At 33.6% G+C, this 26815-nt stretch overlaps 1 protein-coding gene across 3 annotated transcripts in view; it reads right to left on the bottom strand.

The window, feature by feature from the left end:
* Positions 1-26815, bottom strand: part of Nup205 (nucleoporin 205) — a 69005-nt gene that overhangs the window by 26618 nt on the left and 15572 nt on the right. For all 3 annotated transcript variants that reach the window (XR_013435429.1, XM_005332403.4, XM_078040578.1), the window contains 18 exons: positions 26382-26557; positions 22920-23036; positions 22595-22732; positions 20135-20285; positions 18723-18928; positions 17412-17594; positions 15438-15488; positions 14657-14866; positions 12361-12460; positions 11758-11895; positions 11211-11400; positions 10425-10545; positions 8921-9002; positions 7917-8081; positions 7460-7584; positions 4103-4217; positions 1451-1600; positions 151-222 (listed from right to left, as the gene is read on the bottom strand). Coding sequence is in view for 2 of the 3 variants with exons in the window: in XM_005332403.4 (XP_005332460.1) it covers positions 151-222; positions 1451-1600; positions 4103-4217; positions 7460-7584; positions 7917-8081; positions 8921-9002; positions 10425-10545; positions 11211-11400; positions 11758-11895; positions 12361-12460; positions 14657-14866; positions 15438-15488; positions 17412-17594; positions 18723-18928; positions 20135-20285; positions 22595-22732; positions 22920-23036; positions 26382-26557 (2490 nt within the window). In the remaining variant the exon portion in view is untranslated. The remainder of the gene's footprint in view (positions 1-150; positions 223-1450; positions 1601-4102; positions 4218-7459; positions 7585-7916; positions 8082-8920; positions 9003-10424; positions 10546-11210; positions 11401-11757; positions 11896-12360; positions 12461-14656; positions 14867-15437; positions 15489-17411; positions 17595-18722; positions 18929-20134; positions 20286-22594; positions 22733-22919; positions 23037-26381; positions 26558-26815) is intronic.

Raw genomic sequence — 26815 nt, 5'->3', positions numbered from 1 at the left:
CCTAGCTATTAAAAACATTTATAAATGACAAATATTGCTTTACATAGTTTTTCTATACTAGTTCAGAATTTGCAGGCACAATAATCTCCATGAGTTTTAAGCAACTGGCTATGTCTACAAAATAAATGCATTATAAAATTAAAGGTTTACCTTTTGTAGTAGTGTCAAAGTGAAGGAACCCAGAAACAGACCTATTTTCATCTTCTGTTCCTCCTTCACCATCTGTTGGAATATCAATAATAATTGATTGGAAAAATAAAGAACAAACTCTTAAAACTACATTTCTTTGAATATGACAAAACATTGTGCATTTTATTTTTAGGACACTGTGTCTAGGTCAAAAAGCCCTTTGCTAATGAAATTCAAATGCCAACACTGATGAAGACTTACCAACATTCATCTAATTCTTTCCATCTCTATACTATCATCCACAATTTTAAAGAGGATAATCACAACTTCAAAACTGGTAAGATCCAATTTTGATAAAGAAATGATTCAAAACCTTATCTTTAATTCACATGTTTAAGACATACTGAAATAACTTTGGTCAGCTGGATAGTGGCGCACACCTGTAATCCCAGTGACTCAAGTAGCTGAGACAGGAAGACCATGAGTTCAAAGCCAGCCTCAGTGAAAGAGAGGCGCTAAGCAACTCAGTGAGACCCTGTCTCTAAAGAAAATACAAATAGGGCTGGGGATGTGTCTCAGTGATTGAGGGCCCCTGAGTTCAATCCCCAGTACCAGGGGAAAAAAAAAAAAAAGCAAAATACCTTAGGTCACCCTGGCTCAGTATGAGAAACTCAACAAAACACTTTGTATATAACTGTATTGTGGATGTTTAAAACAAAAATAAAATGACAACCATGGGATGATCTTAAATTTTACGTTTTTCTTTCTTCCTTCCCCCCCCCCCCCCCCCGGGACTGGGGCACTTGACAACTGAGCCACATCCCCAGCCTTGTTTTGTATTTTATTTAGACACAGGGTCTCACTGAGTTGTTTAATGCCTTGCCGTTGCGAGGCGGGTTTTGAAATAATGATTCTCCTATCTCAGTCTCCCCAGCCCCTGGGATTACAGCCTGTGCCACCACACCCAGCTTAAATTTTATGTTTTGTTTGGTAGTTTGGTACCAGGATTGAATCCAGAGGTGCTTAACTACTGAGCCATATTTCCACCAGCCCTTTTTATTTTTTATTTTGAGACAAGATCTTGCTAAATGGCTTAAGGCCTTACTAAGTTGCCTGGGCTAGCTTTGAACTCACAATCTTCTTGCCTCAACTTCCTGAGAAGATGGATCATAGGCATGTGCCACTGCACTGGCTAAATTTTGTGTTTTAAGGAAAAATATTCTTACAGTGGAAAGAACTGTTTTGGATGACAATCAATACTTAGCATAAAATCCAGATTTTATGAGTACAATAAAACAAGTGTCAAAATTCATACATTCACCTGAGTATGGTTTCACTGGCATGTCATCCAGTAAGAGGTGTAGGAGCCTCTGGGTATGAGATCGCTGGCGATTCAGAGAAGTAACTCTTAGTTCTATTGAAGCCGTCTTCATAAGCCATGACATTTGGTTCAACATAGATATTTCATATTCTGAAATTTAAACATATAAATTTATTTCTCAGAGTAATAACACAGGATCAGAACAGACCTAAATATCCATAACTCATCAGATATTTTCCCATGTAAAGAAGCCAATTTATGAAACTTGGCAATATCATATTACTCTGTAAAATTCTAAAAGAAAAAGAGATACAAAGGGAGAAAAAGTAACACAGTATATATCTATAAAATATGAGCTAAAACAAATGAAGAATAAGAGAATCAAGTTTTCATTACCAGGATAATTTCATAAGGCTCTTCCAAGTCTGCAATTATGTGATATTAATACATAATATTTTGTTTTGAAGAGTATTTTCAAATATAAAAACTATCATAAAATTCACATATTTAAAGTTAAACCCATACTGCATCAATTTTATGATTTTTAAAATATAATTAAGAACATGTGATTTAACATATAACTAGGGGTAGGAATTACATATATGAGGAGTTTTGAATTCAGTATTATTTTTATATGCTTGCTTTTGAAGTCCTAAATGATAATAGTACAAACATAAAACTTATCAAATATCAATAATTATAGACTGATGCAAAGCTGATCAATTTTTTTTAAAAACCCATACCATAATGAGTAAATATTAAATCTTCTTTTTGATTAGCTAGGCATATAAAGAGTTTTACTGGATGCAGTGGCACGTACCTATCATCCCAGCAATTCTGGAGATTTAGTCAGGTGGACTACAAGTTTAAGGCTAGTCTTGGCTGGCTATCTTATATATCTTATGTTATGTTATCTTTATATCTATCTATCTGGTACCAGTGATCTATCTATCCATCCATCTATCTGGTACCAGGATTGAAGCCAATAGTGCTTAATCACTGAGCCCACCCCCCCAGCCCTTTTTAATTTTTTATTTGGAGACCATCATACTAAATTGATTAGGGCCTCTCTAAGTTGCTAAGACTGGCCTCAAACTTGTAATACTCTTGCCTCAGCTGGGATTATAATTATGCGCCTAGCTAGCTTTGGTAATTTATTGAGACCCTGCCTCAAAATAAAATACAAATGCTAGAGATGTAGCTCAGTGGTACAGTGCCCTGGGTTCAATTCCCAACAATGGAGGGAAGAGAGGACAGGGTTTCTAAAAGCTTTTTATATAAACAAAATCTCAGGACTGAAAAATAAGAAACTTATTTTGAAAATGAAGTGCAAAAAGGTTTTGCCATTAAATAATTCCCAAAGGTGTCACTCTTAAAAGTAAGTTAGGGGCTGGGGTTGTGGCTCAGTAGTACAGTGCTCGCCTAGCATGTGGGAGGCACTGGGTTAGATCCTCAGCACCACATAAAAAATGAAATACAGTTACTGTGTCCACCTATAACTAAAAAATAAACATTAAAAAAAAAGTAAATTAGAAGCTTCCAGTTACTAATAATAGAAATTTATTGGTATAATTTGTGAGCCTCAATTTCCTAAAATAAAAAGATAATATAAAGTAATTTTTTAAAAAACATAATAAGCCATATGGTCTGGATATAAACTGAATTCAGAAAATTGTTAAATATTAATCAAGAAAAAAGTAGAATTCTAATGATACTTGGTCTGTGATAATTATTATCCATCTTATGTTTTTCACTAGAAACAGTTTTCAAATTTTTATTTTAAGACATAAATATGACTACACACCAAAAAAGTAAACCAAGAGTTGTATAATCACTTTCAGTCAAAAAAATGTAAATTTCCTCCATCATTTTTTTAAATCTAAAAATTTTCTTATCCCTTTCAACACAATCTTTAAATTTTGTTAGTAAAAGAATCAAATTCTGGGGGCTGGGGTTTCAGCAGTAGATTGCTCACCTAGCACATGAGAGGCACTGGGTTGATCCTCAGACCCAAATAAAAATAAATAAATAAACAAACAAATAAACAAATAAATAAATAAAGTGAAGATATTAAAAAAAGAAGAAGGATCAAATCCTGTCCATAGTAAGATATGTTTAAATAATCTTATGATAGAAGTTAAAATGTCAGGCTTCTCAATCACAAATTACAAAAGCAATCCACAATAACACAAATGCAAAGTAACAAAATCAAAACAGAATTCCATAAAAATTATAACTGCTCCCCTCAAATACTGTATAAATCGAATCACTCATCATGAGCTTATACATTGGTTAAAAAAGATTTAACATCCCTAATCCAAAAATCCCAAATTCAAAATGCTCTAAAATTCAGAATTTTTGAGTGCCAAGCAATAGAATACTCTACATCTGACCACATGTGATGAGCTGCAGTCAAAATATACGTATTACTAAAATGATTGTGTAAAATTACCTTCAGATTAAGTGCATAAGATGTACATAAACATAATTAAATTTACACTTAAGAAACGTGGGTCCCATTTCCAAGAGATCTCATATGCATATGCAAATATTACAAATCAAAAAATATTCAAAATCTCAAACACTTCTGGTACCAAGCATTTCAGATAAGTGATACCCAACCTATAATAGCAAAAGAAAATAATGGCCTACCTTTGTTAGAGAAAGGGAGATGTTGCAGCTGAGAAAATAAGAAATCCTGGCTGGTTCTCAAATATCTCATAGTAGGACCAGATGTATCAGAGCAAGCACATAACTGGTATATCACCTAATGAAATAAAAGAAAATCCTTAAATCAGTCTTTTTTGTGTGTTATCTGGAAGACATTTGTTTTAAAGATAACAAAATATTAACTTAGAGCTACTACGTGAAAAATTAAGACACATCAACAACTCAAACAATATGGATAAAACCAGGTACAAAATATAAACTCTAATTTATAAATGTCCTTAGCCAAGTAGCTCAAGAAAAAAAAAAAAAAAATATATATATATATATATATATATATATATAGATAGATAGATTGAAATATAAATTGAAAGTGCTGACATATAACTAATTTAAAAAACATTTAAAAATATTTGTCAATACATGTGCATATAGTTTGGTTTTAATATTTTAACTATTATAGTAGCAAGTTACTTAGCATTAACTTCTCAGAACCACACTTCATTTCAACCTCAGGAAGATAAAACATCAAAACTGAACAAATTACAAAAATTATAAAGATATGCAAACTCAGCTATATAAATTCTAAACATAAATTTAATTGAAAACAACAGATTTCGGGGAAAAGTTTTTTTATACTGAATGTAAAAAAAGATGATTAGAGCTAATAAATAAGAGCTCCATCATGTATGAGAATATCACAAAGATCTAATAAACAAAAATGGCAAAAACACTGTATATGAGGAAAAATAAATCAAAATTTTAAAAATATATCATCTTTTCTTCAGCAATAAACAATAATTAACCTAGGCATGATGGCATGTGTCTATAGTCCCAGGTAGCTGGGGAGCTAGGTAGGAAGATCACTTGGGTCCTAGAGTTTTTGGCCAGCCTAGGCAACATAGCAAGGTTCCATCTCTTAAAAATATAAATGAATGAATAAATAAATAAATAGGGCAATAATAATCCAAGTGCCATGTTATAGCTCATAAATCAACAAAAATTCTTATTATAAAATGCAAATCATGGTATTTGGCAAACTAGCAGTGGAAAAATTCATTCATTTGTGATTCATTTTACAAACATTTATTAAATGTTTTCCACTAACAGACTCTTTATTGTCATCTATTATCAGTGCCATTAATAAAAGTTAAAATCTAAAGTCGTAAAACTATGCCTTCTGACCCTACATAATTGATACTCAATTATTTATAGATTCTGTATTTGCTTTAATGCTTACATGCTAAAATTTATTTGTAACCTCCAAATCAATACTCAAAGTACTTGAGGCAGAGTACTGAAAAATTTCAACCAGCTTATACTCAAGCAAAGCAATACTCTCTTTGCCTTCCTATTCTAATTCTATATTGCAAACAAGTCTTTTTTGTGGTCTACTTAGAACCACCTTTTTCTCATTTTTGTGCTTTTTGCTGTTTAAAACAGTCCAAACACAGTTTTGAAATGCTGTTTAGTATTCCTAAGCCCAAAAAGGCTAAGGTGAAAAATGTGTGTAAAGATAAACGTCACACAGGCATTTTTTGGAGGAAAACTATAAGACAAGCTTGATATAAACAAGAGTTCCAGTGCTATTTGCCCAGAGTTCAACTTTAAGGAATAAACAATATATACTACATATAAGGTGTTTTTTTAAACAGAAATATATGTGAAAACAAGATTATGGATTCATTAGTTGAGGAGAATACTAGGATCCACAGTTTGTAGGAATCTAGTCCTCTATTTTTCCTAGGAGCTCAGGATTTATCCCTTCAGTGTTCACAATGACTCCTTAAAATATAACTACTAAGAATAATGAGAACTAACTGCAAATCCATGTCTGGAAATATATTCTTTTGGCAGCATGGTGGTGGGGATAATATATTCTTAAGTAAAATATAAAACAACGCAAAGTAACTGAAGAAGTTCACCAGACCAAAGTTAAAATTGGGAAAACAACCTAAATGTAATTTACACTATAGCAAGTATAATATAGAAAGTATATATAGAGAGAGGGTGTAAAAGGACACATGTGTACTGAATACAACTAAATAAACACTAAGTATACTCAAGGAAAAGACCAAAAGGAAAGGCCAGGTATAAAGCCAACAGTTCTGCTATAGTTATATGCTTGTTTTTTGAGATTGTTTTGATATTCTATAAATAAAGCCTTAAACTAATACTTAACTTCTCAAAACAAAATTAAGTAAAATACAGTAAGACACTCTAGAATGTGAGAGAAGTAACAATAATTTGGCAGAAAAACCTGGTTTCTAACATGGTACAATCAGGAGCTAGAGTAAGGCATGTGCTCTCCAGTCTCTCAGACCTTTCTCCCGCTCCATGCCCCTTTCCTGACTTAAACCTGGCTTCATTCACTTTCTAACAATTGCTTCTACCTATATATCAAGTTCTACAACACTGCACTAAAGTTTGCTCTGACATTAAGGGAGAATTAAATTTGATTCACAGAAACACCTAGCTGCAGTATAGTGCAGTGAAAGGATGTTTGGACAGTCTGAAAATAGAAGTAAACAGTGAAAAATTACAAACAGAAACATAGAAGAACAGAAAATGCCAATGAGAGGTTAAGGATGCATTTCTTATAAAAATGTGAATCACCTACCCATTGAGTCACATAAAGTCTAGTTCTTAAAATACTTATTAAAAGTAGAAAAAGACAAAAGTTCTCATAATTTTAACTTCACGTTACCCTGACTTTCTACCATCTTACATAGCTGTAGGACTTCATGACATGGCTCTTAAAAGGTATTTCCATGCTGGGGTTGTGGCTCAGTGGCAGAGCACTCACCTCACATGTAGGAAGCACTGGGTTTGATCCTCAGCACGACATAAAAATAAATTAATTAAAAGTATCATGTCTATCTACAATTAAAAAAAAAAAAGGCATTTCCACTTGTAGTCTCAATTTAGTCTCACAACAGCCCTTTCAACAAATTGAAAAACTCAAGATCTGTAGAAGTTGTATGACACTCCCAAGGTGACTTAAGTTTGTTCCCAAGCAGAGACAGAAACCACAGGTCTTACCCAAATCCACTGCTCTGATAACCAAAAAGAGCTACTTTGTATATGACACTATTTAAGTTTCTACACTACCTGGTCAAAAAATCAAAAACAAACAAACAAAAAAACAGCCAATTTCCCTCATTTTCAAGTGATTAGGAACTTCAGAGTTATAAGACTTGGGAGTCTGTAATTTACGGATTTTATCCAAAAATGAAAGTCTGGTCAAACAACTAAACGAGCTCATTTTAATTCAGTCTCACTGTTATACTGTCCTACGCTCAGGTATCTAAACAAATTTCTTCTACTCAGTCTTCAGAATACCTGGTAACACAGCTCAGCCAGTTGAGGAGATTCTCGAACTGCCACTGGACCTGTTCTCCCATCTGTTCCTTTCTCCAGGATGTTTAGGATGGCATGCAGGCACGTCCGAGGGCAACCTAACACTCCTACATGAAACCAAAAGAACATTCAACTTTTCTTGTAGAATTTCTGCATTAGAAATCTCTTAGCCTGTCTTTGTAACAAATTCTGTAAACATGCAAATAAATGCACTGCTATAAAACTCTTCCAAATCTGATACATAAAATTAATAACTAAGGCCAATTCTCTAAACCTCCATTTACCTACTTCCTCTAAGTCCTAAAGATTGACCCATCATATTATCTTTCACTTATCTGTTTTTTTCAATGAATTACCATATGAGCACAAATTCAGTAAGAGACCACTCAGATACACAAATATAGCAACAAACAAATGCCCATATGTCTTATGGTTATACCTGGATCCTGTAAGTTTGTGGTACTGACAGGTTTCTTCAATTCAAAGCCCAACAAGTAGAGAGCAAGATTGGGTGGATTGCGTTCCAGAGAGGTGATGAGAAGATTCAAGATGTGGATTCTTGTTTCATGATGGATTACAGCTAATTTCTTTTCCATTTCTGATCCTTAATGTGGAAATCACAACATATTATCAAACAATACCAGGTTAACAAAAATCAAAAATAAAATTACAATATGAGCCAGGCATGGTAGTGGAACATGCCTGTAATTCTAGCAACTCAGGAGGCTAAGGTAGTTCAACTTCATCCCAAGTTGAAGGCTAGCCTGGGCAATTTAAGAGACCCTGTCTCAAAATTTAAAAAAATATAAAGAACTGGGTATGTTGCTTAGTAGTAGAGGTTATGACAAAAGTTTCCCTAATCTCCATGTTCATTTTAGATTACCAGATTAGCCATTATAAAGGTCTGATTTATTTAAGAAAGAATCCTAAAGCATGGTGGTGCATGCCTATAATCCCAATAATTTAGGAGGCTGAGGCAGGAGGATTGTTGAGTCTAAAACCAGCCTCAGCAACTTAGTTAAGCCCTAAGCAACCCAGCAAGATCCTGTCTCAAAATAAAACATAAAAAAAGCCTTATATACTTATTCTAGCAAATCCTCAATTTGTCTTATATCACCACTAGACAGTTAAGAGTTCCAGATTTTATTCTTTATGTTAAGCATACTTATAAAGTAAAAAGTAGCCGGCCACAGTGACACACACCTGTAATCCCAGTGGTTTGGAAAGCTGAGGCAGGAGGATACCAAGTTCAAAGCTAACCTCAGCAATTTCACAAGGCCCTAATCAACTTAGCAAGACCCTGGCTGTGTATAAAATATAAAAAGGGCTGGGGATGTGGCTCAGTGATTAAGTGCCTTTGGGTTCAATCCCTCATACCAAAAAAAAAAAAAAAAAAAAAAAAGCAAAATAAAAAATAAGGATGTTAGATAATCTGAGGCATACCCTCTTCTAGACGTACAAATTCTTCTGTATCTTCACTATCCAAACACTCCACAAATCCAGCCATCAGTTTCTGGCTTACACTCTAAGGTCATATAAACAAACAAACAGAAAAAAAAGGATAAATTAATAAAATGTTTCTAAATATTAGAGAAACTATGATAAATATGGTTTAACTATAAACATCTGTCTGGAAAAAATAGGCAAATCTACTCCAAGTAAAGTTTGTAGGTTTTAGATTTTGGTTATATTTAGAAAACTCAATTCCTTAAATTTTTTTTTAAGTTAGCATTCTTTGGAAATAAACTAGTAAAGATTTTAAGAAGTTATTGATTCTAAAACTTTTGCTTGCCTAATTTTCCTTCCAAAAAATCAAATTATTACCTTAAAAATAACTTTAAATTGTTGTTTCATGATGTCTTCATTGTATTTTCAGTGTTCTGAGATCTTAACCAAAATATAAAATTAAGATCCTCATCTTCTTTCTAGAAACGCATCACCTAACTTATATGTCCTGACTGATTTCTCCTTTAGAAATCTAGCAGGATGTTAAGATGGATTCAATAATTTAAACTAAAATGAGTGTCAGCAAGCCAAAAATCTTCAGTATCCCTTGATTATCCCATAATTCCACAAATCCACAGATTAGACATATATGCATATAAATAGTGCTGCTCAACCTGGGTAGTACCACCAATCCACAGGACAATGGATGTGGAGCCATTTTAAGTTACTCTTGACATGTAGTGGCAGGGGAACTAGTGATGTTAAAGGTCTAGCAGAGTGTCAATTAAAGATCTGTCCCACCCCACCCAAAGCGAAAATGCTAGAAGAACTCCTGTTTTAAAACACTGTGAAGAAGGACACAATCCTTTAGCTAAAGGAGTGATTTCTGAAGTAGAGATACAATAAGATAAATGTCTAAAAAGGAAATTAAAGGAGTCCCTAATAGGAGTCTATTCAGTGTATAGAAACACAACTATTATGAATTGAATAAAAACACTCTACAATGTAACATCACATGAAGTGACACAGATGGGTTCACCAGACAACCACAGATGTGGACAGCTTATAATAGTTAAAAACATTCAGAAATATAGAGGGTCACTTAGAATAGAAGCAACTAATAGGATGAGACTAAAATCAAACAGAAGTTGTGTCCACAAATTCCATCATTTTACATGTGCTTAGAGTAGAGCCATTTAAAAAAAATATTTTTTAGTTGCCAATGGACCTTTATTTTATTTATTTATATGCGGTGCTGAGAACCGAACCCAGTGCTTCACACATGCTAGGCAAGCACTGTACTACTAAGCCACAACCTCAGACCCAGAGTATAGCCATTTTGTAACCTACAGGGCCACATCCTATGTACAGTGTATGTAGTATACCTGTGACAAGTACAACCAAGTACTTATTCTTGGAGAATTTTTCCACAAACAAGAATATGGTTTCTCCATAGATACTGTGACTTCTGTCAGAATGCACCAAAAACAACATCAGTTACCTGGTCATGTGTGAAATCTCCAACCAATTTTATTTGAATATTGGAGTTGCAAGAGATACAGCAGAGGATCTTGGCACTTTCAAAAGCCAGTTCTGGATTAGTATTACCATGATACAGGTATCTTTAAAACAATAAAACGTTGGATGAACAATGTGATCAAACTTGGTTTCCCATCATTTAACTAAACAAAGTTTAGAACCAGGGATTCCCCAACCCATAGAGCACTTTGGAGTAAGTCAGAAAAAGATATCCCCTTCTAGTTAGGAACAGCCTGTCTTAGGTTAAATTGTATTCTTCCAAAATTCCTATGTTTAGTCCTAGTAGGATATTAGCATACGTAGCAAATCAAGTAAAGATGAAGTCACTGAAGAAGGCCTTATAGACTGGTGATCTAATAGAAATTGGGGATTTGGACACACAGATCACATGTGAAACTCAAGTGAGAGATGGTGGTAATGCTTCTGTAAGCCATAGAACACAAAACCATCAGAAAGCTATGATACATGTATGGAGAAAGATGTTTACTTCCTATCCAGCCCTATTCTACAACACCCAGTTACCAGGTAGAAAGCAAATAATAATGTGTATTTCAACCTCAAATATTTTTAGGATACAGAATTAGGGAGAAATTTTGAGATTTAGTTACTAAAATCAAAAGGGCTAGAAAAAGCAAGATTAAAAGGCCAATAATAAGGGATGCATTAGAGATCCAACAAGATTTAGAAATCAAAGTTAAATGCTCATCTGATTAATATCATTATTTCTCTACCTATGAATGTAACTTACCTTGCAATGTTTACTACATTATCTGCCTTTTTAGTTCTGGGATTAATTCCCTGCAATAGCTGTTCTAAAGGAGAGACTATGAGAGCCAGCTGACTCTCTCTTAGAAGATCCATGAAGAGATTTTCCTTTTGCAGAGTAAGGTTGAGAAGTGCAAGGCAATGCTGCACTGCTTTCTCCAGGTGTTTCTTCCCTGAAACCCAAAAATGAAAGTTAAAGCCAGGTGCAGTGGTGCACACCTGTTATCCCAGTGGCTCAGGAGGTCGAGGCAGGAGGATCACAAGTTCAAAGCCAGCCTCAGCAATTTACCAGCATCCCAAGCTTAATTTAAGTTTAAAATTTTACCAAGGCCCTAAGCAACTTAGCAAGTCCCTGTCTAGGAAAACAAAAAGGGGGGGGGGAGTGGGTGGGTGGGTGGGTGGTGGTGGTATACAGGTAATATAGCTCAGTGGTAAAATATGCTGTGTTCAATCCCAGGACTGGGGAAAAAATACTGTCATTTACAGAAGAATAAACTGTTTTTAAAACGTAAGGACTTTTAGGTACATACCAGGAAAAGGGGCATAGGTATCAAGCTGTTTAACTCCTTCTTCCAGTAAACTAAGAGCAAGCTCCAACATTGGTGACTCATTCAAAAGATGATACATTAGACTAAAGCCAGGTGGTTTATAGGCTATAATTTCTTCTCCTAGATAGAACACAATAGTTGCAATGATGATGAATTAGTATTTTTGTCACATCCTGGTTTTCTATGAAATCATGAGATGTATAAATTCAATGGGATTTACACAAATGAAGGTAATTTCAATTTAGAGACAGTGACATAAGCTATATAAAGTAGTAACAGTACTATAGAATATAACAGTACAGAGGAGTAATTCCCAAAAGGGAATTCCCATTTCATATAACAACTAGTCACACCTTAGGTTAAATCATTAAAAAATCCATAATGTAGTGCCCTTTATCTTCCATTCAAATTTTACTTTATTTCCTCTTGAACTAAATAACTGAGATGATTAAAATAATGAAACAAAACACTACTTTAGCTTATAGATATAAATTTGAATTTACAGCTATTTATAACTTATAAATTTTATGAGTTATAAATAGCTTTATAAATAGTTGACACCTTGTTTGAAAAGTGACAAATTACCTTGTAACTCCACAAACTGGTCCACAAAATCTTCAAGCTGAGGCTCATAATCTCTGAGCAGTTTATAAAATACCTCTAAGACAACCTCAGCAACTTCCCACTACAGAAAGAAACAAATATTTTAATAACAGTAAAATAGACCAAGGTAGTAGCCTTGCCAGGCTTTGTATTCCTATCATTTTTCTCTGAAAAATGAGTAAAGTCCCCTATTATTATTTCCTGCCTCAGCATCCCAAGCTTAAAAGTTTTAAAAGTTCTATACAAATAAGGGGAAAATATTTACATCAAAGGATGAACGTATACAGCAATAGACATGGTAAAATTAAAACTTTAATACTTTAAAAATCTATGGCACAGAATTGGCATAAGATTGATACTGTAGACAGGATGGTTGTTGAAATTATTTTCTTAAAATAATTCTTTCTTATATACTTAATTTTATCAAGGCTGAATTTTGGAATGGGACTACAGGATGACCAATTTTTATTACTTTAAAATTATTTACTTTTTTGTATTTTCCAAAATTTTCAAGAAAATTTATTCAAGTAAAAAGATATCAACACATGATGAATTTTTGAATTAATACCTATAAACATTGCCTCTAACACACTATATTTATTATTTATCTCAATGCAAACCACTGTTTCTATGAGAAGCTGTTGTCCTAAAAATAGAGTTCCGTAAGTCAGGCTCAAGAAGACTTTTAAGTAAAATAAATTCTAAGAATTGAGGGAAATATTTTCAGGTAAATATGTGGGGGTAGAACAGAAATCAATGACAAAAAACATTTGAGAAGTAGCTACATATGGATGAAAAAGAATAACATCTGGAAAGAACGTGGCTGACTAGAGCTCTAAACACTTAAGTCATTGACCTTTTTAAGAAAAGGCAGATAAGATATTTAAAACAAGTCCAAAAAAGTGTCAGAACATTTTTTTTGAAGATACTGCAACGATCAGCACCCATTAATCACCTAACATGACTTTATTAATGAGGCACGGCTGCTGTTAATGTTTTCATCAGAATAGAAAATTTATGTGAATAAGATAGCTTACATAAAATGTATTCCCTTTCAAATGTGTATTTTTATTATAAGAAAAACAAAAATTATAAAGCAATTGACAAAAAATAAAATTCAGTTATTTGTGATTATTATTAGAAATAAGCTTTTTCGACTGATAGGGCAATGAGTAAGCAAACTATGCTACATACAAATAACGAATGTTATACAATAATTAAAAAGACTACTTTTAAAGAATCATTAATGATATGAAAAATATTCATGAAGCTAAGTGGCAAAAAAGGAACATAAAGCAGTCTATTAGCTCAAATGTTATTTAAGTATATATGAATAGAAAAAAGATTAATAATAATCCTTCTTTTGGCAATAGGGTTATGAGTAATAACATTTCTACTTAAATTTTCCAAATTGCCCCAAATTAGCAGGAACTAAACTATTTTTATAATCATTTTGGAACCCCATCAGGTTCCAAAACAACAAACTATAAAAATAAAGCAGAAATGTTCCTACAAGATACAGCCAAGGGTATTCTATGAACTAATAAATAGTATTATAGACTAACATGAATTACATCAGAACCTGGAATGGTCTCTTATATAGCTTAGTGGTTATGAGCTTGGATCTGGAATTAGAGTCCTAGGTTCAAATCCTGGTCCTGGACCTTAAGCAAGTTCCTTAACCTTGCTAAGCCTCCATCTGTAAAATGGGAATATTAATAGTACCTACCTCAAGATAATACTGGAATTACATAAAATGATATATAAGCTCAGTGGTATCTTACAAGCAGAGTCAATGTGTGCATAATGTCAGTGCTCCCTCAGCCTTCACCCATGGCAGCCACACCTAATGGTTCATAATACTCCGTTTCCCACTATGCCAACACTCCGAAACCCACAAACACTAACAGATAAAATGTGAGCAAGTTTAAACTTCCTTTAATCCCTGAACTAACTCATCCCAATAAAGGAAGTGTGTTTTCAACAAAGGTATAACATTTGTGGTTCAATTTTAGTAAAAATATGCTCAATTAAGGATCTAAATATCTACATGATTATAAACTCATATAAATTACTGATTCCTAAATGTCAGTGCTTTGATGTTAATGCCCAAACTTATTTCTAATGCACAAAAATTAATCCAAAGACATTTGAGAATTAAGACTAAATTTTACTAACTTTCAGAGGCTAGAATGAATTTACAGCCTCTTTCACCTTGGATAAAAGAAAATGCAACAATAAATGTATAAGGAGAAATAAGTTTTTCTCTGAACATAACCTTTTCAGCTGCTCTTCGGTAAGCTCTTGTGCGGAATCGGAGAAACACAGAATCTCTAAGAAATTGCAAATAAGGGTCAAAGCCAGGGGGCCGAAGACCAGCACCCAAATTAGAAGGAAATGAGCTCTCCACCAAGGTACTAATAAGCTGGCAAAAGGCCCGAGTCAATGGGTATTCTTCACATCGGGATTCTATTTCATTGAGCTCAACCTTTAAAGAAAAAATAAAGAAAATCTGACAATACAAAACTAACAGCTGTGTAGTGCAGACCATTTTATCGAAATTAATTAATAGTACTATATCACAACAAAAGATAAGTAACAGATTACTAATTTTTCACTGAGAGGAAAAATAAAAGTATTATATCAATATAGATGGGTCAACTGAAAGAATTTCAAATTCCCACAATGTTCCAACCTTGAATTAAAAATAGAAATCTTAAATGTTTCTTTAAAAAAAGGAAGAGGGAAAATAGAAACTAAAAGAATTAATTATCACTTCAGGTTAACTCAAGTAACCTAATTAAACTGAATTCAAATTAAACTTTTCAGTTTGGATAGCTGCCATGTAACATTCTTTTCCAACATTGAAACATTGAATATTTTGGTTCCTTTCACTTAGTGTTTCATCTCTATTTCAACACTGATCAGAAAACCCTTCAAATGCAAAAACATTAGAATTAAAAACTATAGAAACTTAAATGTTAAGAATAATTTTTGCATTTTTTAAAATCATTACAAGTATAAGTGAATATAGCATTTAACTAAAAGGAAAACTTTACCTCAATACCAATAGCTTGCCTCTGGCTTGGAACCCTGACGGTCTGCAGTATCTTAAAATAAGAAGTAGATGTTAGGAATGCTCCTCATTCATCAATTCACAATACTTTACTCTCCAGCAATGTAATATCTCATACCTCACCCACCACACTCACACATCTCACACTGTCCATCAGAAATAACAAGGGAGGAGTCCCTCCTGGACTTTTGTTAGCAATTCTGGGAGATTTAGATACAACTTTCAATTTTAAGGTGTATAAAAAAACTGGTTAATTTCTAAGATCAAATAAGAGCTCTGATCAGCAAATTTCCTCTAAGATATTCTGGAAATGAATCTTAAAAAAGTTATTTACAAGAAGAAATCTCACCAGCGTGTAAGATACTGCTCTCTGTCCACAACCAGCCCTACTTAAACCAAGAAGTTAGCTTGCTGAAAATGGGTTTCTTAAAGAGATTCTGAGTTAAGATGTTGCTCTGATCTTGTTATGGGTCTAAGTATTCTACCATATAGTAAAATTATATTTGTGTATAATTTATATATAACACATGTATAGTAAAACTGTATTTATTCACAATACTTTACTCTCCTGCAAGTCAAGAGTGTACTATCAAGTAAAATACTTTAAAATTAAAAAAAAAAAAATGTGTTACTCTAAGGATAGAAATGTCATTGTGTAACTGAGAACAAATTTAAAAAAATGAAAAAAAAAAAAAAGAATGTCAAAACCCAATTGCATCGCATTTCAGATGTACAGAAGTAAACAGGATGAAGGAATCTGATAAATACTGGTATACTCATGATTCAAAAAGGGAAGTGTTACAGGATGCAGCGGCTGTACGTATAATCCCAGCAATCAGGAGACTGAGGGAGGAGGATCACAGTTCAAAGCCAACCTCAGCAACTTAGAGAGGCCCTAAGCAACTTAGTGAGATCCTGTCTCAAAATAAAAATAAATAAGGCTGGGGATGCAATTCAGTGGTCAAGCATGCCTAGTACAAAAAAAGAACCTGAAGTGTCAATAGTAAGCCAAAAGTGGCCCAGCCTCTCAACACACAGTCCCACTAATTATTGTTTTCCTTTTTTTTTATAAAGTACAATTCACATCTTTAGGAAGCATATGTTAGAATTACTCTAGAATACTACTTTAAAATGGATGCTTCTGTAAATAATGAGTTATAATGACAGGCTCGTTTATGTTGTATTGCTCCTAAGACAAAACACATATTCCATCTAACAATTTTCTTAGGGATATTTCTATAAGGCATATCCTAATTTTTCTTTTCCACATTATCACATAGAGAATATACTCGATAGAAAAATTCCAATGGAGCTTGCATTTAGAGAAAGAAAAAGACTTCAAATATTATATAACCCATATATTTCCCCTCCCATGTCAGCATAAGTACATTTCCTTAGTGTGCAAAAATAAAAAAATTCCTGCTATATGCCCATTTTAGCACAAAAACTATGTTCCTGGCAATAAGCCTTCGTGATCACCAGTAAAAAGTTCTCTGGTTACTGTTAAAATTTCTGTACAAAAATAGCAAACTTGTGCTGCCCTTTAATAGGAAAACAACCTCCACAGATATTTCACTCTTCTGATATAGGGAAAGATGGATATAGGAAAGAAAAACAGACATTTCCCATTTTAATGTGTTTATATGACTTATGAAGGCTTACAAAAGCTTATCTAGAAGACAGAGAAATTCCATCCACCTATCTTTACAGACATTGAAAAACAAGATCTTCAAAAATGTATTTGAAAAACCAGTCTCTGGTAACCTAATAAGCTTACCAACTAATCCAAGAGAAAAACCCAGGCCTATTAGTTTCTGATGCTGTACGTGGCCCCCAAACCATAACTTTCTCATTGAGAAGTCCAAGACATACCGTAAGTTAACATGCTGCTCTTGCTTCTACGGTATTTTTGAGCTCACTTTCCAAATAATACAAATAAGGGAGTTCATAACACTACCTGAGTGTATTCCAATGACTGCCAGAGGGAAGCAGCAATTTCAGGAGACTTTCCAAAAGCTGCGAGAGTCTTCAGTAGTTCAGCTTTGAGAACAGGGGGAATACTACACTGTAGGAGCCCAAGAATCACCACAACAGGGGTCCACTGAGGATGTTCACACAGAGCCAAACGAGCATTTTCACTCTGAGAAATGAAAGACAAAAAAAGACACACAAAAAAAGACGTCTCAATTTTACTTTAGACACTCTAAAGTTGCCCATGCTGATCTCTAATTCCTAAACTCAAGTGATTCACCTGCCTCAGCTTCCCCACTAGGCTGGAATTTACAGAGGTACATCCCCAAGTTCAGCTTTCCATTTTTAAAAGCTAAGAAAGGAAAATAACCAGCAATCACTTAACTGCTAGCATTTATACAGAGCCTTGACAGATTTAATACATACTAAACAAAGATAAGCCTAACATGTATGCTTGAAGTCTACCAGTGGATCAAATCAAATTGATAGTACGGTCAATGTAAAGAACAGAGAAGAAGCAGCCTATGAAGAACTACTTTTGATGATCCAAGTATGGAAAATAATACTACAGAGATAAATGGTCTGCTAGGGTCTTATAAATATCATCTCAGCATTTTAAATCCTCTCTGGAAAAACATATTATAGTGTAATATCACGCATGAATGAATAAATACTTGTCTTTTTCAGAGGAAAAAATAGACATATATAGTATCAAGTTATCTCTTCATTTTCAATAATATAAATTACTAACTTGACGTTTTGACATTTAATAATATTAATCATGATTAGAAAAACCAAAAAGCTAGAAGATACTATTCCTTTCCTCCAGAGAAAACATCAGCCTGAGCACTTAACTTTGCTCTAGAAGTTGGAAAATAATATTATGGAGATAAGTCTGATTGTAGCTAGTAAAATGCTTTGTTATGGGGATAAAAAATAATAATTCCGTAAATCGCCTTTCTTTTCAATTAAAGTTATTCTCAATGTATGTATACATATTATCACTACATTTGTGCTAGAAAACCTTCTAGAAGGATGCATACCTAAAACTCATTCTTACATGCCACTCTGGTTCAGGTTCAGGATATTATTTTCATACCAAGATTATTCCAATAAACAAGGTTACCACAATTTATACCCTCTACCAGGACAAGAAAAGAAAAAGCTTAAAGGCAGAATGCTATATTGTGCTAAATTTATCACTCACATGGGTAAGAATTAAGAGAAAACGTTTGACCCCTTAAAATATTACTGTTCTAGAATATAAGTAAACTTATGCTGTAGGTTGGTTACCTACCCAAGTAATAATGGTAGATGTGAGCTGCAAAAAAGCAATCAACCCATCTTGCTCCTTCTGGGTGATGCCACGTGAAGGAAGGTGACGGTACTGGACACTATCTGCACTTGGAAGATCCTTTCGGAGATGTTCATGGTAAAGCATTAAGGAGTGAAAGAAATGCTCCCAGGAAACAGGACTACCACCTGCTCCCTGAATATTTTCAACTGTAAAGAAAGGTGGTACAGAATATTTTTTCAAAAACCTCTATTCATTTGCTTAGAAATGGAAACAAAATTAATTTAAAACAATAAACTTTGTCTTTGTCATAACACAAAGGCAATCTTGTTCCAGGTAAGTAGTATGTTGAAAAAGGGGTAACACACCTCTAAAACTAGAATTTTGAATTAATTTTTCCTAAGGGCTAAGAATGGGATAATATCCATGTAAATATTAATTATTTTGCATATCAGTTACCTGCTTAAACCCACAAGAGTTCTGTGCTGTCATATAGCTATTCAGGACTGCTTTCCACCACAAAATAACCCACAAATATTAAGCTTGAATTCCCAAAGAAAGGTGATTACATTCAAGATTTGTAAATTATGCTATTTTGTATATTTTGCCCCTAGTGTACAACGGTAGGGGCAAGAGTATAGGATATAGAACAAGGAGGCCCTGACAAAGTAGATCTGACAGGCAGCTCTCAGTTCTAATCATGGCTCCCCAATGACCTGTCACCTTGGGTAAATTATTTTACATCTCTAAACCTCAGCTTCTTCACATTTAAAAATGAAAATAATATCTACCTGACAAACCAGATGTCTACTATCTCTCTCTTTTTTTTTTTTTGAGAGAGTGAGAGAGGAGAGAGAAAGAGAGAGAATTTTTAATATTTATTTCTTAGTTCTTGGCGGACACAACATCTTTGTTGGTATGTGGTGCTGAGGATCGAAACCGGGCCGCACGCATGCCGGACGAGCGCGCTACCACCTGAGCCACGTTCCCAGCCCTACTATCTCTTTTCCAGTGTTTTTGATTTAACCAGACCTAGTCTAAAAATGAAGTGAGAAAACTGGGAGAGGGTCAAGAGAAAACTTTAGAAAAACAAGTATTTTTGAAAATAAAAAAAGAAAATAGATGTGGAAAGGGAATGTATTTTTCTTTGTATATCAGTTATGTTCTTGAAATATTACACTTATTCTGATTTGTTAACCTGAACTGTACCTATAAATGAGAATGACAAAATTCCCAAATCTGTGAGACCATAATCAGTGTGTCACCAGCATGCTTCTTGTCTGTCCTCTGTTGTCATAAGGATAACTTACATCTTTGGAGAAATCCAGCAAAAATAACCAACCTTCTTTACTAAGCAGTGGGATACCAAACTCAAGAGTGTAACAACAAACTTAATCAACATCCAATTTCCTTACCATGACTACTACCATTGACTTTGAGAAGGCTAAAACAGTAGTGTGCACACTGAGGGCCATTGGCCAATCCCTGGAGCATTTTCAAATAGGGAATATAAATAGTTGGAGGCAAAAGGTCACCCATTTGCCTAACAAACTTTGACAAGACAACCTGAAACACAGAAAAAAAAATAGTTAAAGTAAAGCATATATTAACTATAATGCAACATGGACTAGCTAATAAAGACTACATAAACTAAAACCAGTTTTCTGATTTTACCCTTGCAAAAGACAAAATTGGTATTCTATTTATGAAAATAGTTTTTTAAGCTTGTCATCAGCAATTTAATGCAATTAAAGAATATTTTTGTGAAAATAAAGTGCATTTCCCCCCCCCAAACATCTCAATGTTACAATATAAGACTAGACATATTTTTTTCTTTTTTTGCAGAACTGAATATTGAACTCCCAGAAGTTTGGGAGGGTGAGGCAGGAGAATTGCAAGTTCAAAGCCAGCCTCAGCAACTTAGCAAGACCCTGTCTCTTAAAATATACATATTAAAATGGATTAGGGATGTGACTCAGTGGTTAAGCACCCCTAGGTTCAACTCACAGTACCAAAAAAAAAAAAAAAAAAGAAAAAAAAAATCTTGAATATTGAGCCCAAGGACACGCAACTACCAAGCTATACTCCCAGACCTTTTTTTTTTTTTTTTTTGTAGTTGTAGATGGACAGAATGCCTATTTTATTTGTTAATTTTATGTGATGCTGAGGATTGAACCCAGTGCATCAGCAATACTAGGCAAGCACTTTGCACTGGGCTACAACCCCAGCCCATCCCAGACCTTTTTTTAAAAAATTATTTTTTATTTTGAGAAAGGGTCATACTAAGTTTCCTAGGCTGGAGTCAAATTTACTATCATCCTGCTTCAGCTTATGTAGTTGCTATGATTGTAGGCGTGTTTCACAAAAACTGCGTGACTATACACCCTTTAAAAAAAAAATTTGTTTTTATAGTTGTTGATAGACCCCTATTTATTTATACATAGTGCTGAGAATCGAACCCAGTGCCTTACACATGCCAGACAAGTGTACTACCGCCAGTGGAGTCCCAGCCCCAGCCCCTAAACACCATTTTTAAATATGTAAAACATCTGAAGAAATTTACTAATCCAAAATTAACCAGCAAATTCAAAGGTATACTTTTAGAACTCAAAGTTCCTAAATGCCAACTGCATTAGTATGAAAACCAAGCAATCAGTAATTATTTTGACAGTAACCTAAACATACAACTATTGTGTTCCCACCAAAACCATGCTCCTATACTCCTGCTGTATTAAGCTTCTTTATTAGTTTCCCCTTTCTACTTGCTTATATTTAAAACCTATGACTAAAAATATTAATTCAGACTCATTAGTTGGAACTACACTGAAAATGTATAGATATCTGAGAAATTATATTAAATGCGTTAGGTATAACAAGGTTTTATAATGACATAGGAAAATATCCTTATTTTTAAGACAGATCCTACTTACTATTAAGGAGTGAAATGTGATATAGACTATAATTTCCTTTAAAAAATCCCAGCAAAATAAGTGTTAGAAATAATGGGAGTAGATAAAGCAAACATGGCAAAATGTTAACATAAAATGTGAAATTAAGATGTTAAGTATTCATTATAATTATCTTCCAAATGTTTGAAATTTTTAATTGAAAAAAAATTTTAATCTTTAAAAGGTTTTAATACATCCTTCTCTGAAACATTTTTCAAATGGGGAAAAACTGAAACAACACAAGAAATACAATAAAATAAAAGAAAGCATCTGATCCCAGACTGCAGAGAAAAATAAAAATATATACAGCATAAAAGCTTCTACTCCAAAAATCCCCAAAAGACAAATCCTGACATGGCAATCCATTTTATTTACTTCTGTACTTCACACTTTAGACAATATAGGATGGAAAAAGAACTCTTGTCTATGTCACCAATAGTTATCATAGGCATGTTGTCATCAATTAAAACTTCTAAGGGCTGGGGTTGTGAGGCACTGGGTTTGATTGTCAGCACATCATATAAAATAAATAAAATAAAGGTTCAACAACAACTAAATTAAAATAATTTTTTAAAAATTTTAAGCCTTGCTCCTTGATATTTGTATCTCTCCTACTCCTAAAACTTGATTAAAATCATGTATATTGATTACTGTTGCACCTTTGGAGGAGAGACTAAAATACTAATAAAATAATGATGAGACTTGCCTTTTTAGCCTCTAAGCATTTAACACACAACCTGTAAAATGATTAGAACTTGAATTTAATGGTTTTAAACTTCCCCAAATAAAGGAAAAGTATAAATTTCTAAAAATTAACACTAGAGGTCTTTTGTATTAAATAGCAACATCAAGAGTAACATCTTTCATATTTTCAAAACTCCCAATTACCACACCAGAGTATAAAAGTAGAAAGCCTTAAAGACTCACCTGGCGTTGAGGGGGTCGCTGATGAGCCACCCCCAGATAAGAGCCCATGATGGTGGGAGTCTGCAGAGGCTCTGAGGGACACCAATATTCTAGGGCAAGCTCCAAATGAAAAAGATTTTTTTTATATAGTTCACCAATCTGCAATGAATAAGCAAAGACTGTGGGAAATGCTTATAATAAAAAAAAATGCTTTAAATAAGAATATACAATAGTATTGATTTCACTTGTGGATTTAAAGTACGATAGCTGAAATTTTCTAAAGTAAGGAAAAATATAAGGAAGGGACAAAGAGATGACAAAGTACTCAATATAATTAGTGGCTTACCAGGAGCATTAAGTGTTCTAGATCTCTTCTGAGAGAAATGGGTGGTTCATTACCCATCTGCATACTCATGTGAATTATTCGAGCATCTTCATCTGCCCGGTTCCTCAGCTGTTTCACCTATTAAATTTATTAGATTAATATGAACTTCTTATTTATGGAATAATAATATTGAAATCAGGATATTAGACAATTATCTTGAAGTGATTATATACCAGAAAAACTTTAAAAAGTATCTATTCTACTTCAGTGACATGAAGAAGTATGCAAGGAAATTTATTACAACATTACTACCTGTAATTTCTAATACCTTAACACTTCAAAGAATTTTAGACTGCTTAGAAGTTGAGTTTAACCCAGTGTTTTCCCAATGGGGCCACTACTGACATTTCAGGTAGAATACTTCTTCACTGGGATGGATTATCCAGAACATTCAAGACACTTAGCATCCCTGGAACTAAATACTAACCACCAATAACAACACTACAGTAATTATAACAAGCAAATGTAGTCCTGCTCATTTCCCAACATGCTGTAAAGATTATTATAGCCCTGCTTTTGTTTACATTTGTGTAAACTAAATACCCACCGAAGTAACAAATTACTTCTTAACAACAACAAAAACAAAACAGCTTGATGAATCCACAATTATATGTACCTGGAGATTCCAATAGTCTTTTTTCAATGTTCAATAGAACAAGTACAGAGAAACTCAGTAAGGATCTGAAAGACTTGAACGACAGTAACAAGCAACTTAACCTAATTGATGTTTGTGGAACATTCCACAGAACAGTAGAACATATATTCCTTTCAGGTGTACACAGAGCATATATCAAGATAGGCCATATTTTGAGCCATAAAACAAATGTCAACATAATTGAAAAATTACAATGTTCTCCTACCAAAACATAACTAAATTAAAAACTAGCGACAGAAAAATAACTGGGAAGTCCTCCAAACGTGGAAAATTACACAACATACTTCTATATAAATACTCAGGATATTTTAGAAAATATATTGAAACTGAAACAAACAAACAAAAAAATGCAAATTGTTAAAATTTGTGTGGCACAGCTAAAGCAATTACTAGAGACAAATTTATAGTACTAAAAAAAAGTTTATATTGGGGGAAAATGTTTCAAATCAATAATCTAAGCTTCTACCTTAAGAAACTAAAAGGAAAAGGGCAAAATAAACCCAAAGCAAAGGGCTGGGGATGTGTCTCAAGTGGTAGTGCGCTCTCCTGGCATGCGTGCGGCCTGGGTTCGATCCTCAGCACCACATACAAACAAAGATGTTGTGTCCGCAGAAATCTAAAGAATAAATACTAAAAAAATTCAAAAAAGTTAAAAAAATTAAAAAAAATAAACCCAAAGCAAGAGCAAAAAAAAAAAAAAAAAAAAAAAGAGCTGAAATAAGACAACAAATTAGGCCAAAAGCTAATTCATTAGAAAGGCCAGTTAAGATTATAAACCTCTACCAGGTTCATTAAGAATGGGAGAAGGCACAAATTACCGATATCAGGAATTAAAGGAAATATCACTACAGATCTTATAGAAACAAAAAATACAATAGAGTACGTTAGGAATAACTTTCTGCTAATCAACTTGGGAATTTGAATGAAATAGACAAATTTAAAAAATTTTTTTTTAGTTGTAGCTTGACACAATATCTTTATTTTATTTATTTTTATGTGGTGCAGAGGCTCAAACCAGAGCCTCACACATGCTAGGGGAACGTAGCTCTACCACTGAGCCTCAGCCCCAGCCCTGAAACAGACAAATTTACTGACAGCTACAAACTGCCAAAGCTCCCTCACAAAAAAAAAATACATAATCTAAGTAGTTCTATAGATATTAAAGAAATTCCAGTATCCCAACATTATGTAAATTCAGTGTTTACCTTATTACACACCACTTATGATTCTTCTATCAAAATTCTTCTCAACCTTCATCTTTTCATAATCAGACTCATTTGGGTTACTAATTAGGAGATAATTTTAAACCTTAACCCTTCTAAGGATTCCACAAATATAAATGAAAGGATTGACAGGTTACCACTAAAAGGACTTGATGGTACCTATCAAGTCCTTTGATGTTACTGTCGTTTAGATTATCTGTTAGGTATACTCTATTCTATTCCTTACCATTGTAATTTACTATCTGCACCTCTTATTGTTACAATCTATTTTTTTTTTGTATCTATCTTATCTCATGAATTAGACTATAAATTCTTTGTTGACAGGGAATAATTTCCTACTTTTTTTTTCCCTTAGTGCTGGGGATTGAACCCAGGGTCTTCTTCATGTGTTACACCACTTAGCATACCCCCAGCTTTATGTGTCTTCCTCAGTATACCTAAGCATGGTACCTGCATCACAGGAGAAACAGTGAACACTGGATTTATTAAGTAATGAATAAACACTTCACTCCTTGACTGTTTGTGCCACTTTTTTTTTTTTTAATGGACACAATACCTTTATTTTATTTATTTTTTATGTGGTGCTGAGGATTGAATCCAATGCCTCACATGTGCATGCTAGGCAAGGGCTCTACTACTGATCCACAACTCCAGTCCCTGTTTTTGTCATTCTTGGTAATTTTTCCATTTGCTTTATGTTTTCTAAAAGGTATGGTATTAGAAATCCAATATGTATTTTAAGTGTAGAATCTCTGGGGTGCTTTCTTTTTAACATACAAAGGGACAGTTTTAAAATATACATATATTTACTTTCTGCCACCATTTTGATGACTTCTTAAGCACAAAATGGCAAACAGAAAATAAGGAACTGTCAGAAATGGCTCCAACAACTCTTTTTTGGATCAAGGTTACAGCTCAAACCATCTATTCAAAAGTTGACACTGCATTAAAGCTTCTTAAATCCATTACTTTACTTGTTTACATCCTGAGGCCCATTTACACATGATCAAGAGTCTTAACAATTATCTATGAGATTACTCACTGTGCCTCTTCCAAATCATTATAAAAATGAAGTTGTCTACTTTCTCCTTATAAACCATTTTCAGTGTCAACTATCCCTTCTTAATGGTTTATTTTTGACTAATGGTGACTCTTTTATTTCATTTTCATGAGTCATAACTACAGTTACAACACACCATGTTCAAATTTTAGTCTATACGAGCACTAGACAAGGTCGCACACTCCCATAATCCCAGCAACTCAGGAGGCTAACAAAGACTGCAAGTTTGAGGCTAGCCTGGTCAATTTAGTGAGACCCTGTCTCAAAACAAAAGAAAGTGCTGGGGATATTGCTGCATGCATTAGAGAGCAGCCCTGAGATCAACCTCCAGAAATGCCAAAAAAAAAAAAAAAAAAATTTCTTAGTCTATCTTACAAGAGTTTTTTAGTTTCCAAAAAAAAAAAAAAAAACAAGCTAATTCATCAGTACAATGAATTACAAAATTCATTCACTACATTTTACTCATTTTATATTGCTTTTCTTACCTTCATTGGCATGAGTGCAAGGAAATCTGTAATGAGATTATGGGTTCTACGAATATAAAATTCTTCCTGATAGAAGTTTTCTGACACTACTACAGACTCAGTAAGGAAAAGGAAAACATTGTCAGCAACTGCGAGCTCTGCCATTGCTTCATCTGCTTCTGTGAATTCAGCCAGAGCTAGAAACATATTTAGAAACAAAAACATTGGGAAAAAGTCATTAACTCAAGATATAATACCTCATAATGGTCTGCTGATGGTTCAAATTTCAGATACCTTCCCAACCTTCTATCGTGTGCTATACTTACTAAAATGAGATTATGTATAACTGTAACTAACTCATAAACTCCAAAGAATTACTGAAAAAGTATACTATAAAAATACATACTCTTCATAATAATAAAAAAAGTGATGAAAATTAATTTAGACATGTGTAA

Source organism: Ictidomys tridecemlineatus, chromosome 2 (assembly GCF_052094955.1).
Source record: "Ictidomys tridecemlineatus isolate mIctTri1 chromosome 2, mIctTri1.hap1, whole genome shotgun sequence".
In the NCBI taxonomy this organism is placed as follows: Eukaryota; Metazoa; Chordata; class Mammalia; order Rodentia; family Sciuridae; genus Ictidomys; species Ictidomys tridecemlineatus.
Note: the sequence above shows the minus strand (reverse complement) of the source record. Positions and strands in the feature narration are given on the sequence as shown.